This window comes from Pinus tabuliformis, chromosome 3_2, assembly GCF_031772625.1.
Source record: "Pinus tabuliformis cultivar Carrire ecotype Pingquan chromosome 3_2, CPIR1, whole genome shotgun sequence".
In the NCBI taxonomy this organism is placed as follows: domain Eukaryota; kingdom Viridiplantae; phylum Streptophyta; class Pinopsida; order Pinales; family Pinaceae; genus Pinus; species Pinus tabuliformis.
In genome coordinates, this window is record NC_142302.1 from 171,702,723 (window position 1) to 171,718,512 (window position 15,790).

At 39.3% G+C, this 15,790-nt stretch overlaps 1 protein-coding gene across 12 annotated transcripts in view; it reads left to right on the plus strand.

Annotated features, from left to right (window-relative positions):
• The window catches only part of LOC149180341 (BRCA1-A complex subunit BRE-like protein), a 359,353-nt gene that overhangs the window by 35,361 nt on the left and 308,202 nt on the right, over window positions 1–15,790 (plus strand). For 5 of the 12 annotated variants that reach the window (XM_089416041.1, XM_089416035.1, XM_089416036.1 and 2 more), the window contains 3 exons: window positions 485–572; window positions 716–920; window positions 1,153–1,243. In XM_089416041.1, coding sequence (XP_089272167.1) covers window positions 485–572; window positions 716–920; window positions 1,153–1,243 — 384 coding nt within the window. The remainder of the gene's footprint in view (window positions 1–484; window positions 573–715; window positions 921–1,152; window positions 1,244–15,790) is intronic. The other 7 variants (XM_089416037.1, XM_089416038.1, XM_089416045.1 and 4 more) reach the window with 3 other exon arrangements.

Genomic DNA, 15,790 nt, shown 5'->3' on the forward strand with positions numbered 1-15,790 from the left:
CCTGCAAGCTTGATCCTTGTGACAAAAATTCACAAGTGCAAACCTGATGCAAGATGAAGGGTAACAACCAGCACATTCATTTTTATTTCAGATTTTCTGGTGTCAATGTTCAAATTTCACACATTGTTATCCATATACAGTTTGAGTGGGCCCAATGGTAAAGATTCAAGAACATGTGCTTCCTTCTAAGAGGTCACAGGCTCAAATCCAGAGGGGGCGTTGAGTATATAATATGTATACCTCTGTAGACTTTAGTAGTCAAATCACTGCATGGAGGGGGGTATTCACAAACAAGGGGGTCTCATACACCAATTTGGTGCCTGGCTTTGTCATGACCTGAAAATTAGATTATTATTATTATTCCTTAAACCTTTTGCTTTTATTTGTTTTTCCAGAAATTTTCTTTGCAGTCACTCTGAACATTACCTTGTAACATGATTAGTCCAGAAGTTTGTTTACAATTTTAAGAACATGGGTGTTTCAGGTTGAGCAAGTTTCCTATGGTTCAAGAAATGCACGCTATGCAGATCGCTTCACCTTACTTTTACCATGTTGTCTTGATTACATTAAATGTAAGTATATATAACTGATCTGTTATATTGCTATTTATTTAATACTCGAGGTTCTAATATGAACTTCAAAGATGGCAATAGTGATTGGAATTTGAGCTCTCTTTGTAATCACAAACTCTAATGATGCATTATGAATTTTCCAGGGGATGTAATATATAATTCTCAATACCCTTGGGCTGCACCGGATATCATCTTTGGACTGGATGATGATAGCTTTCAGCCCCTTTCCTTTACAGGTGAAGGTCAAGAAACATCTCAGTCAATTTGGGGTATTTTTTGCGACTGGAAAATTAAAGACCCATCAGGGCTTTTGCGACTCGTTCTTGAATTAAGGTTAGGATCCTCATTGTAAGTTTATTCCAAGAGTCAGGTTTTGTGCATTTAATTGATAGTGATGTAAAATTTCTATGCGAACAAGGGGAATTATGGCTCCTGTTTGTACATATGTCACCGAGCATTGATTTTGTTTGTGAGGAAATAGCTTTGTGGCTTAAGCCTTACCTAATGTGCACTGAGAGGAACTGAATTTTTCATATTGTCATAAAGAATAGACAGATATTGAGTGTTGACATTCTATTAGGAATTTGTACATGGGTTATCAAAGGAAGCGTGTTGAGGAACTAGATGATCCCAGATTGAAATTTGAAATCAGCACCATTATTCCTAGGGAGGTAAGTAATAGAATATCTCTTCAGACTTGACTATTATTTATTGTTGCAGAATGAGGTGTGAGCACATTTGTTCATGCAACGTGGTAGCTTATGTTTCAATTTATGTCTGAAGCTACCTTCTATTTTATCTTGCTTAAGGGACTGTTGATGAGAAAAAAAAAAAACCATTGTCTATTTTTAACAGTTTGTTAGCACTATGTTATTTTTAGTGCTCCTTATGTTAGCAATTTATTTTGATAAATTAATTTATGTCAGGCTAGATTCATAAAAAGTTGAAGATCTGTTTTTATACTCACAATGTTGTATTATAAACATGTATTATTGAGTAATACCAACATGGTGAAGCCAAATTCCTTGCTTCTGTTGTGTGCCCAAATCAGTTGCTTAAAAAATAAAGAGCATATGAATTATCCTATAAGCTGAAAAGAGTGACTGAGGAAGTGGATGGGCCGCTAGTGCATTCTTCCTGGTTTACACCTCTGTGTGGAGTAGCAGTTGAGATTTATTGTATTTAAAACTTTTGGGCTCAACTTTCAAGAAGGTAGCATGGATGGTTTTTGATTTGTACTATGAACCATGGTTATTAGAACTGGTTGGTTTGGATCTGAACCAGCTGGTCCAGACTGGTTTGGAGAAATTTCAGTCCAGACTCCAGACAGGGCCTCTGAACCAAGTGGTTTTTGTACAAACTCAATCTGTGCCAATAACCTTAAAAACAAACCTGCAAAAAGAGAGAGAAGGGTCTCTTTTTTGGAATTTTATAACTTTTAATTTTAATTCCTAAAGCTATGAATTAAACTTGAACATTAAAAGTTAAAGTGAGACCTCCATTTCAGGATGATAGTGACGGAATCAAACCCATTGGATTTTACATGGAGAAGATAGATTTTGGGGTGTTTAAAAGCTTTCAAGAATAATTACAAAATTTGAATGCAGATATAAATACAAATATGATATGATACAGAAAAACCATTTACCTGAAACAAGACAGTACAATTCTGATACCAGAGTATACTTATTTAAAAATACAAAAGAATTTACACATGCACACATATCTCAACCGAATGGTATAAATCTATGAAGTATATTATTTAACTTTTTTTTTTTCGAGGAAAACCTTGTGGGAAAACCCAAGGGATGCTTCCCATATTCATGGTTGGAATCCCTATTAAACATGTTAGCATAAACTAGTGTGCCTAAGTTAGGGGGATTTGAACTCAGCACATTCTAGCACAGAGCTAGCCAAATGCCCAGCAACATTGGTGGCAATTGATTGACCTTCTATAGTTGATGGTCAACCTAGGTAAAATGAAGGTTATGATCTTCAATGCTTCGAAGAAAACCCTTACAGACATGTAGTTCTACTTCCAGGGGAAGAGATTGAGATCACCACTGTAATGTCCCCCATTGATTAATTGCACACGAAAGGATGTATTACCCTATCCAACCCCATAGGCTATAGTCATTGATAAAGGGGAAAACGCAATTATCCAATGTTTGGGGCAACATTGAGTAAATTTTGGAGTAGCTGGGGCAAAAAGCACAAATTGGGGGTTGTAGTTGCAACCCCTCACATTTGAGGAATCCCCATGAGGAAATCTATAAATAAAGGAGAGTGGGAGTCACATTTTCATCATCAATTTGGATTGGACTATCTATGATTTCTTGAGCTGAGGCTCTTGAGGGTTTTAAGACCCCTTCTTGATTAGTTTCGGTGGAGGTTATCCCAACGTAGATAATCCCATCTAGTTTCGATGGAGCTGATCCCACCCTACCTAGACACCTCTTTTCTTTGTTCTGGCACAATCTGTTGATTATTGGTTTGGCATAAATTGAAGGTTTGTGATCAATCTAAGGGTTTTGGTGACTCTCCTCTCCAAGAAAGGGCTGAGATTCATTAAGGGTAATTTGAAGACAACAAAGTACAACAAGGTGCAGTAAGGGCGGAATCTTGTTTGTGGACAGTGAAGGAGGCTCGTTCTGGACAGTTCAAGGCATAATAAGGTACAACGAAGCAAGCCAGATCCATTTGAGGCTGTATGGGTACAACGACTTAGTAGTTGGCCCTTCTAGGGCTGCAGCCAGCCTCAACAAGTAACCCGGCTTCCTCTACAAATAAATATTTAGACTCAGGCTGTCTACAGCCGACCTATTCTTGAACCTGTGTAACTGCGGATACTCGATAGAAACCAATTCAAATTGCTGAAGGCAGCAGGGACTCAGAGCTCCTATGGAAGTGATTTATCAAATGCTCTTCCAACAGAATTCCTAGTAAGACTAAGTACCAATGGTTATTTAATAAATTTGTAGTTAGTGGAAGATTGTTGTGAAATAACATTTCTAATTTGGTTTCCGTACTCTTGAATCTGATATTGCATTCTGAAGTATACTGGTGGTTTTGAATGGAATCAGTCCACTGTTTTTGTGGGCAACCAACCCTAGCTTATTGCATTTTGGCAAAGAATCATATTATTGTCAATAATATGGAACAATAGAACAGATAAGAAATTGAAGTACTATCAGAATTATATTGTGCATCATTGGTTGAATCTACTGTTCATTGGGTGCCCTAGCTAATTGAAGTGTGATTGAAGGATTATACTACTGTTGAAGAGTTTTATATCTGTGTATTACATAGATGGGTGCATACTGTTATATGAATGGATGAATTCTGTTGTTATCTTGGAAATCCTTGCCAAAATAGAAAACCCCAAGGGAAAAAATTACCCTAGGACATTACAGTGGTATCAAAGCTGTGTATCCTGCAGCCTGCCAGCTTGTGAGTGTATGAGACTTGAAGATACAAGTTAAGTTACAGTCAGAAGAAAAGGATTGTCCCTAGTACAACCATGGAGGATAGGGGAGGTCAAGGAGAATAAGATCCAAATGATCTCTTGAAAGTACTAATCCGTGGACAGTAGGAAATGACCAATTTGCTATTGCAAAAGAAGCAATAGATAGCCCAAGGACAACAACAAAGGACGAATTTCATCCAGACCATAAACAAACTAGGTAACAATGTTGCTACTGGTTTGAATGTTGGTAACAGGAATGGGGCTGCAGGGAGTAGCAGCCTTAATCCTGACTCTTTTAATACTTTTGCACAATCTAGTGCCAGGGCAATACCTCAAATATCTATGGGTCAAAGAGGGGAGTCATCTCCTTTTGTTCAATATTGGGTATCTAGTTTGGCTGTTGATAAAAACCCTGTGCAAGTAAGGGCAACATCTCTGTTGACTCCAAAGGTAGATGGTATTAGTGGGGCATCATCATTTTAAAAGACAGTTACATGAGAGACTGGAAACAAATTTTATTATTCAGACAATGACAAATAGTTTATTGACTTTGATAAATTGTACAGTTCAAGAGGGGCAGTGTCGATAAGATGTTTGGGCCAGTTCCTAGTGCTTCCCGGCATTCAAGTAAGACAACTGGTTATAAGGTGGATGGTATCCATGTCCACACACAAGCAAATAACAGTACTTTAAAAAGCCAAATAGGTTGTGTTGCCACAAAATCTAGCAAGCCTTGGAGAGGGAAACCCTACAAAACAAGAGCTAGACAAAGTGCTAACACTGGGATAGAGGTCCAATGTCACCTTAGCCAAAGCCCCCGCTCTTTACGAACTTTCACCAATGGGAGGAGTCCTACTAGGAGGGAGATCACTTAAAATAGATATGCTAGGTATAAGACACAAGGTGATCTAGCTAGGGTTCATTCAAGAGAGAGACTCAATAATGATTCAATGCTTGAAAGAAGCAAAATGCTCTCAAAGGAAAGCCCTAGAAAAGAAGACACAAGACCTATGATTTTGAGATTTTTGGATGGTGATAGGTATTCATAAGGTCAAGGCCCAAGGGAAAGGGTCTATTACAATGGTATTCAACTATGCCAAGGCTCATGAAATCCTCAAGAAATTCCTCAAGTTGAGACTAGGGTTTCCCTCTTGGAGCAACACCTAGGGCAAGAGATTTTATGGATGAAATTTGAATGGATGCCCACCAAACTTGGAGGTTAGCTAGCCCTAGACCCTAAGCTTGATGTTTAGGCTCTCAAATCACCAAAAAACCTCCTCCCTAATTTCGATGCAAGCCCTAGATTTTCACCCTAGCCTTAAAAGGACTGATATTAAGGACAGAAAATTATGGAGAAAATTTAGGATTGATCATCGATGACTTGGACTAGTGCCTTGTCCTTTAAGCATATGGAGTTAAGGATGTGATAGATAAGTCAAATATGTTGCTAAGGACGCTGAAATTTGATGCCCTTGGTATCAAAATTCCAACATTTACCCATTCAATGATAAATGGAGTTTGATGGAGAGTTATAAGAAGTCCTCCACTAGGAACATTCATTACATGTCATACAATGAGTATCATATGCAATTCACAACTAGATAGCCTTTAAAATTTATTTTCAACAAATTAGGGTACAATCAAGCATAGTATAGAAGCAACAATTCCATACATTAGAGTCTAGACAAATTCAAAATGATAATCTTCAACAATAGGCACATACAAGATAAAATGTAGTATATCTATCCATTCACCAATGAAATAGCTCCAAAGACAATCCAAAATAACTTCCAAATATCAAAATGCATTCCAAGAATCTCCAATAGTTAAGAAGGAACAAGTGCGAGTTTCTCTCAAGAGGTCGAATTGTCCAAGAGATGATGATGAGAGACTAAACGAAGTCTCTCATATTTATATATGTCTAATTAAGTCTAATTTTAGCCTAAATCCCCTCTTAGTTTTCAAATAATGGGAAAAAACTAATTGTGGTTACAAGCCAACCAAATAGCCAATGTAAAATCATAAAAGTTAACCCACAAGAGGGTCGAAAAGCTGACGTCATCACTACGTGGGTCTCATGGAGGCATGTGTTGACCTCCCTTGGTACCAAACTGAGTCAAGAGGGCTCCAAAGATCATCCTCTAGGGGTTGGCCCCTTGATATCCATGCAAGTCATCATGTGGACCCCAATTTTGTGTTTGGGGCACAAAATGGGTCTCATGGGTCTCCTAGTGATAGAATAGATTGGTTCTGCTCCAACATTGAGGGCTCAGATAATGTTGCAAGCCCTCATATGTCTCAAAGGGTGAGGCAAACCCTATGTTGTACGAAACTTCTAGGAACCTGACGTTTCAGGCCATACCCGTACTTGAAACTCTGAAACTGGGCTGAAACTCGACCATCTTGTAATCATATACAAGAGTTAATAGGCTTGTTTTTCCTTCTAAAATGTCATCTATGGGTCTTATTCCCTTTTTTCTTGCAACATAATGTGCTATTCACTTATATATATATATATATATATATATATATATATATATATATATATATATATATATATATATATATATATATATATAAACTCGACCATCTTGTAATCATATACAAGAGTTAATAGGCTTGTTTTTCCTTCTAAAATGTCATCTATGGGTCTTATTCCCTTTTTTCTTGCAACATAATGTGCTATTCACTTATATATATATATATATATATATGACGTTTCGGCTAATGTTTCGACCAACATTTCCATTTTTGGGAGGTGACGTTTCTAAACATACCCGTTTCAGAAACTCCGATATGTTTCGGCGTTTCGTGCAACTTAGGGGCAAACCTCATCTGGGCTTCAGATTAGTTGCCAAACCATAGGTGCACTACTAAGCCGGTTGGGGGCATATTGTTTTAGGTGCATCACCTCATGAATGATGTGGGGCATAACGCAAACTGTTGGGGCGCTGTAGGTGCCCATGGAGTGGGATGATGCTCTGCAAGCCACAAAAGTCCCATGGCTCTCAACACTTCACCTGTATGGTGTCATATGCTCCTCTAGTGGACTCAGGTCCCAGTTAAGTTCACCAACCCATGGTGGAAACCACTTGCGAATTACACATAATGTCCAATGTTGCATCTTCACCATCAGGCAGAATTAATCATTAGTGCATCTACGTGAACCAAGCTTGTTAGTCAAGGACAAATTGAGACTTCATATGGGGCTTCTCTTCCAAAGTTGGGGTTATATCTTGTAATATTGTTACCTCCCTGGGTGGTAGTGGCTAATAAATGATCCTATTAAATGTTCCCAAGCCCCAAGGGAAAGACATGTTTCTAGTACATCCTTCAATTAATAGGTGGCATATGAATAATGATGGAACAACATGGGGTCAAAAGGGGTCTCAAGACCAGATGCCATGGGTACGAGGATGGAAATAATGAGGGAGACCCACATTGGGTGTACAAATGTGAGGAGAGAGCAATTGTGGTTACATGAGTCACCACAACCTTTGTTTTTCCACCCCTTTATTTGCCTTTTTCTTTTCATTAATTTTTCTTTGCATTATTGCTCGGAGCTCCAGGACATGAGAGCATGTTGTGTGTGATGTAAAACAGTTATTACCCCCCTAAGGTGGGGGCAATTCATTGCCCACCAGGGGTTGGGATGTGCATGGGTTCCTTTAATGATGTGAGGGGCACTCATGGGCCCTAGGAACTAGGGTGACAACCATAATTATAAGGGGTAGACCTCATGCTTGGCTTTTGCCCACATGCTATATTAAATGTCCTAGCTATCTTTTGCATTTTATGATATTCTTTTCTTTTGTTTCTTGCTTGTGGCCATGATAAGATTTTAACTTTCTTTTAGTTGCATCAACCTCCAAGGCAACGTTTCCAGGCCCGACCTAGATATGTGGACAAGGGGAGGGGGTGTGCCAATGCCTTGTGAACCCAATGGTCATGTGGACCCAAAGAAGGGAAATAATGAGATAGGGCTTGTAATGTGCATAGGGGAGTGAAAAATTGGACTGGAAAATTGGACTACGCTACCAAAATCAGGGTTTCCCAAGTAGTGCCCTTCCTAAATTCATAGGCCAATAGGGGAGATCTCACTGGACTAGGATTGAAGCTTAACCCCCCATTTAAGGCGAGGAAACAAAACATGGTAAAAGCCCTTCCTTCTTCCAAGTCACTTGATAATCCATGCCCAAGTTGCCCAAATGAAAAACAAGCATAAGCACTCGATGGCACAATGAAAATCATACCTTTTGGATAAGATTGCCCACCTTCTAACATATGCTCACGACAGACGGGCGGGTAAACATACAACTGATGCAAGGAGCGGAGATAAAGTGGCACATCAAATCGGCTACAGGGTGTCTGTCAGGTGCTGCTGGCTATAGGCTGGGAGAAGATGACTATGGGAAACGTTCTTCTAGGGGTACCCACTTTTGGTGGGTAACAGGTTGTACATGCAATTGTAAAAAATCAGAATCCGACATGGCTGAGGAAATTGCTGATGTTGCAATCAGTTTTGAAGACAGTAATATGTTCACTAATTTGGAAGTAGAGACAACTTCGATCAATTTTGAAGACAAAGATGAAAATGGAGTGACCTTGGGACAAGATGTCCTTGCTAATAGTGAAGTCAACGTTGGCATGAAACAACCATCAACCATTTATGGGTTTTGAAGCCACCCCTAATGATGTATCAACTGCTCAAGAGGAAGTTCCTAGTACAAAATCTGATGATGCCGACACTGCTATCAAAATAGAGAGCCCTAGTGAAGCGAAGCCACTAAAGTAGATGAATGAGTGTATCAATGATAAATTTGATGATGATGCAACTGTGAAAATTTGGATGCCCAAATTTCTATTGCAACAACTGATTAAGTTTCTCCTACTTGTTAATTTATGAATGAAGTTACTTACTGTTTCCTACAGTAAATATCGAAACTAATACACTACAGTCTACACCATTTAAATTATAAGCGGAAACAAGGAATGAATAGGAAAGAGATACAACACATATACACAACTAGTTTTGGACAAATGTCCCTGGAAAAACCTAATGCAGGAAAACCAGTGCAACATCTCTAAGGGATTTATTATATGTAGTAGTAATTTTTGAATACAACCTTTGGACGCCTTCCTGACAATCCACTTATAGAGAATATCATTAACAAAAAGATAAATGAGGTTACCTCACACTATCATTGGAAATCCTAGCTGATCCAACCATTGAATCGATTGCCCCTGGCTGCTTCTGCACTGTCACTACGTTAGCCCAATGTCATACCCTCTGGGGACAACGTCACCCCTTCAACTGATCAATACGCTGCTCAGGGAATTCGGTTTTCACCTCCCAGACTCACACCCCGACTTCCGGTTTCTGCAATCGATTCCTTCAGCTGATTTTTGGATTCCCTCTTGGCTTTTGCGCTGCTTGTGGGAGAACAAGTGTGTTTTCTAGTGAAACTGTATTGCCTTATAAGAGATCTATTGCTAAAACTTTACCAATAAGTTCTCAAGCAAAGAAGTTGTTTTTCCCAGTTGGGTTGCCATGGAAATTTTATTGTGTGACTATGTTTATTTATCTCTGTGATTATTCTACCGCTTATCTATTGTAGAGAAATTCCGTGTCTTGGTGATAAGGATTAGTTTAAGATTGTTCATCATAGTAGTTGCAGAATTTCATGGAAAATCTAGACAAAAAGCCCAAATTGTGGGTTGCACTTGCAATCCCTTACATTTGAGGAACCCCCATAAGGAAATCTATAAATAAAGGAGAGTTAGAGTCACATTTTAGAGTTGGAATCACGTTTTCATCATCAATTTGGATTGGAATATCTCTGATTTTCTTGAGCTAATGCTCTGAGGGTTTTAAGACCCCTTCTTCTTGATTAGTTTTGGTGGAGGTGATCCCACCCTAGCTAATCTTGTCTAGTTTCAGTGGAGCTGATCCCACCGTACCTAGACTCCTCTTTTCTTTGTTATGGAACAATCTGTAGATTATTTGTTTGGCATAAATTGAATGTTTTTGATCAGTCTAAGGGTTTTGGTGACTCTCCAAGCAAGGGTTGAGATTCAATAAAGGAAATTTGAAGACAACGAAGTACAACAAGGTGCAGTGGAAGCTTGTTTGTAGACATCGAAGGTGGCCGCTGTGGATAGTTCAAGGCATAATAAGGTACAACGAAGCAAGCCAGATTTGTCTGAGGCTGTTTAGGTACAACGTATTAATAGTTGGCCTTTCTAGGGTTGTGGCCAACCTCACGAAGTAACCTAGATTCATTTGCAACTAAAGATTCAGACTCAGGTTGTCTGCAGTCAGCCTATTCTTGAACCTATGTAGCAACACATACTCTATAGAAACTGATTTGGATTATTGAAGGTAGCATGGACTCATAGCTCCTATGGAAGTGATTTATCAAATACTCAACCAATAAAATTTGTAGTAAGACTAAGTCTCAGTGGTTATTTAATTAATTTGTAATTAGTGGAAGATTGTTGTGAAATAGCATTTCTGATTTGGTTTTCGTACTCATGAATCTAATGTTGTACTATGAAGTATACTAGTGGTTTTGAGTGGAATCAATCCATTGTTTTTGTGGGCAACCAACTATAGCTTATTGTAGTTTGGTAAAGAATCATATTACTCTCAATAATATGGAGCAATAGACTAGATAAGAAATTGAAATACAATCAAAATTATATTGTGCATCATTGGTTTATTCTATTGTTGAAGAGTTTTATATGTGTATTACATAGATGGATGCCTATTGTTATATGAATGAATGAATCCTATTGGAAACCCTAGCCAGAATAGAAAACCCCTAAGGACAAAAATTATCCTAGGAAATTACAACCACATCATACATCTACTTGAGAGTATAGTCCACAGGACCTCGTTTGGGATGCAACATGCCATCTAGCCTTGGCTTAGCAAAGGGTATGGTTCCCTAACCCTTATCGAGAGACAATGCTTCCAGAGTTGGTTTTAGGACATCTCATCTAAACTTTACCTCATTGACGCAATTATTAGACCCATAGTCCTCTATGGCTTTGAGATATGGGGTTGAGCTTGGTACAAATAGACTGGGGCCGTATGGAGTGAGTCCAAACCTTGCTTCTTAGGCACATCATCTGATGCATCTGTATAGTTCCGTAGCCCATTTTTCAGGCAGAATTTGGTGCCCACCCTTCTGCCTTGATGTGTATTCGCTTGGTTTATTTCCTCCACAAAGTAAAATCTTTTAGAGATTTAGTTGCTAGGAGATATTGGTATCCCTACCTTGCACATTGTTCCCAGGAGGCCGTCGCTTCAGCTCACACCTTAAGTCAGACACGATGTTGGTTCTCAAATGTTTCTCGACTTCTCCATACACTGACCATCTCCCCAGAGCATCTTCCCCCCTTCAGATTCTCCCTTGCAACACTGAGCTATCTCATGCTGCCTAAACAGGTACTGAATCAGTCCATCAGAGAGGATATCTATAGATTTCACATTCAGTTCACTTGGGCTTCCTTGTCGACGGGCCTGGGCTTGAAGATGTCCTTTTACCTTGAGCATTTCTTGGAGTTATAGGATGGCATCATTGTTCGCCCACCATATACGACATACATTGGATGCACTCACTCAGGATCCCTTTGGGCCTACTTTGGGTTGGTTCTCATCGACTCTAAGTGGAGATTGACTACCATATACCAAGATCTGATAGGTTTTGTTGGGTGTGTCACCTTAAGGATCCAGAGACAGAACAACACCTCATTTTAGGTGCCCTCTATACTACGAGATCAGAGGGCACTACCACTACCTCTATAGAGATCCACGACGATCCCTCTATGCCTTCTTCTGGTATCGTAACCAGAGATGCTTGACCCTCTTCATCAAGGAGATATTCAAACACAAATCTTAGATGCTACATACCCTGCCTTGTGTGGGGACGATTCAGATGATCACATCATACTTTCATGTTGATTTGGTTGATTGGAGCAACAAGTGACGAGTTGAGTTCTAGATCATTTCAGATAGTAGAGCAGTGAGATCTCAGGTCTCCCCTCAACCCTCCCCTTTGCAAGGCCAATTGGTATCCTCGAGATTGTTGTGGAGGTGCTGAACACCATATCAATTCACTCATACCCAGAGTGTTAAAGGGATTAGTTCTAGAGGATTCCCAAGCAGGGTGTCCCCTCGGACAAACTCCTCCCCAACCCCAGTGGAGTAGCCAAAGACTTAACCAAAGCTACTTTCCTTCGACCTCAGATGCTAGGAGTATCCCTTGCTCCTTCATTCCCCATAGGATCATGCAGTCAGACATCTCGTTGGATCCGAAGAACTTTGACAGCGAGCCAACGCCACTATCACCCACTCGCCATCGGCTATCAGACTTGAGCATCGTTGACATGATCGATCTCTAGCTTTGGAATTTTTCACTAAGTCTTCTACATCACCGAGGGCCTTTGATTGGAGCAACAAGTGACGAGTTGAGTTCTAGAGTATTTTAGATAGTAGAACAGTGAGACCTCAAGTCTCCCCTCAGGTATATCCTCAAGATCGTCGCAGAGGTGCCAAACAACACATCGGTTCACTCACACCCAGAGTGTTAGAGGATTAGTTCTAGAGGATTCCCAAGCAGGGTGCCCCCCACAAACAAACTCCTCCCCAACCCCAGTGGAGTAGCTAAAGACTTATCTAGAGCTTCTTTCCTTCGACATCAAATGGTAGGAGTATCCCTTGCTCCTACATCCCCCTAGGATCTTGCAGCCAAAGTTCAAACACCTCGGTGGATCGAAGGACTCAGATAGCAAGCCAATGCCACTGTCACGTTGCTCGCCATCAGCTATCAGACTCGAGTATTCTTGACATCATCGATCTTCAACCTTGGACTTTTTCACTTAGTCTTCTACATCATAGGTGGCCTTTGATTCAGTTACATACATGTTTATGAGGCTGTCCTATTGTTGTATGCTTCTTTGCACCATTTTATCCTAGATTTAGCTTTGTCATTTTCTAGGAGTTGTGTTTGCATTCCCACATTGTACTCATACTGGATGTATCCTTTAGTTCGATTGACCTACTTTTGTGGTCATTCTTTTGGACATTAATAAAATTATCTTATCTTAACTTATCTTCCTGTCTCTCTACACATAGACACACCTTGTGGGGAAGCCTTAGGGCCCTTCCTCTCATTTCACAAATGGTATATATTGTAAACCCACTGACATTGATTATAACACCTAATTGGGTAAGGACATCGAGTGAGACACGCAATAGAGGCAACCAACCTAGGGGATCAACCTCGAGACCTCGTGCATGAAGTTCAAAGCACTCAAGCACTCGAGCTAACCCATTGGGCTTATGATGTGTGCGCTTATATATATATATATATATATAATATAAATATTTATAAATCATATCATATATATCCCCTAATAAAGCCTAAGGGTTTAGTTGAACTAGTTGTTGCCAATGTTGCTAGGCATTTGTCTAGTTCCTTGCTGGCAAGTGCCTAGTTTGAATCCCCTTGGGTGAGCTTTTTGTCCATTGGGTTTGCTACGGATGCTATCCATATGTGTGGGGAAGCATCCATTAGGTTTTCCCATGAGTTTTCTCTTGGAAAAAATTATAACCTAAAGAATATTATATAAGGTAAACTATGATATTATAACATAAAATATCTATCTATATCTTATTTCCCCAATAACTTTTTGTGTATCCCCCCTCTTCTCTGAACTATATGGATGGAGTGCAGCTCAACCACCAACACTAATAGAGGTTATAACCCCGAGGGACAAGATCAGATTTGATCCTGTGATTGGCCTCTCTGTTAAGAAGTTGCATTAGGTGGATGGTTCAATTGATTCAGCTAACCCTTGGGGCAAAGTATCTATCTATGCCGATTTATATTATTTAATATAAACTATATACAAAGTAAACTTGAAACTATATCATTGTCACATATTGTTAATTTTAGGCAAATAGTATGTTCTATGCTTTAGAGCAATTTTACTTCAATTTCTTTATTAGCCCAGTATCAATATTTATATTAGCAATTGCATCAACATGGTAGTAAAATGTAGATAGAACATAAACATAAATAGTAGAAGACAAGCCAAGACAAGAGGACACAAGATGTGGCACCAGCCAGGGACAAACCCCAATGTGGGGAAACCCTTGATCAAATCTTCTTTTAGTCTTCAATAGTTCAACAGAGAGAGATTGTACAATTTACAAATCTTCCTAACCAGAAAAGTCAACATTGGTCAACAGGGCAGCTTTGACCCTCAACGATTCGGTCAACTTCATTCAACTCCAGCCTCCAAACAACAAGATAAAACAACCCTCAAAACAGTCAAATTCAGCCCAGTCAAAGTCTAGTCAAACAACCCACTTGCGGTCGGCCCTAGCTGCAGTCAACACTGGTCAACAGTTAACGTTTAGCCTTGATTTCTGTGCCCAAAAATTCAGCCTGTCCAAACAGAGATAGCCCTCACAAAAACACGGTCAAAAGAGGTCAACACATGCTGGTCGACGCTTGGTCAAACTGTCTAGAAATCTGGTCTCTTGAAATTCTGGCTTCCTGAAATTTCGCTCTCCTGAAATTTCAGAAGTGTGGAGAGATAGAGGCCCAGAAACCTGTACCCAATCAATGAGGGGAGAGAGAGAGAGAGAAGTGTGAAGATGAGTGTGTCCAAATGAGACTAAGTCACCTTCTATTTATATGCAATGTTGAGGATGAATAGACATGACTGTTGGGCTTCTGAGCCTACATAAGTTTGCTGGCTGACCTTGACAATTTGACCATAATCAAAATAAATTCATAACTTCATTTGTACACATCAAAATCGGATGATCTTTAGATCAATCCTACACCTCTCGGAGAGAGGAATCCAAGAAAAATATCAACAGTCATAAATAAGATGACCCATGTGGACTTTGGCCCTAGTTGCCAATTTTAACACATATCATTGTTGGGTGTTAAGCATCGAGTGACAGTATGTACTTGCAGAGATCCAAAATCAAGTGTTCGACATCAAGCATCCAAAACACCATTAAGCAAGACCAACTCTAGTGATAGTATTGTGTGAGGATGAGAATGGATGCTTCTATCGTAGTGCTTAAGAACAACAATATTTCTAAAGGAAAAGCTCCTATAGATTATGCAAAGTATGCAAAGGCACAAACTTCCATCTAGGGCAGACATTAAATCTTCTTCTTATTACTCGAAATTGGAAGGGATATAATGGACATTTAGGGAAAGAGTACATGTCACCTCACATAAGCCCTCTTTCTTCATAGCTACATTGTCACCTCGCACAAGTTCTCTTTCTGTGGAGCTTCAATGTAACTTTGCACAAGCCCTCTCACTTTGGAGTTGTTGTGTGTTAATTCCAGCTGGAATACGTATTAGTCCAGTGTAAAAGAAATCTACCATGAGCTCCTGCAAGCTATGTCACGCGGTTCTAGTTCGACAACGATTAAGTTCAATTCGAATTCGAATTTTCCAATGAGGTTCGTATGAGGTTCGACATTAAGTTCAACTACATATGTTTCAATATATATATCTATGTATATGTGTGTGTGACATAAAATAATGAAAAATCAAAATCAATCAATAAACATATATGAGTAAGAATTATGATTAGTAAACATACATGAATAACTTAATCATAATAACATTTAATTATCAATGACATTAGTTAAATGTAAACATACACCATAGTAGTTTGCAAATGCAAAAAGAAATGGCATAATTTTCAA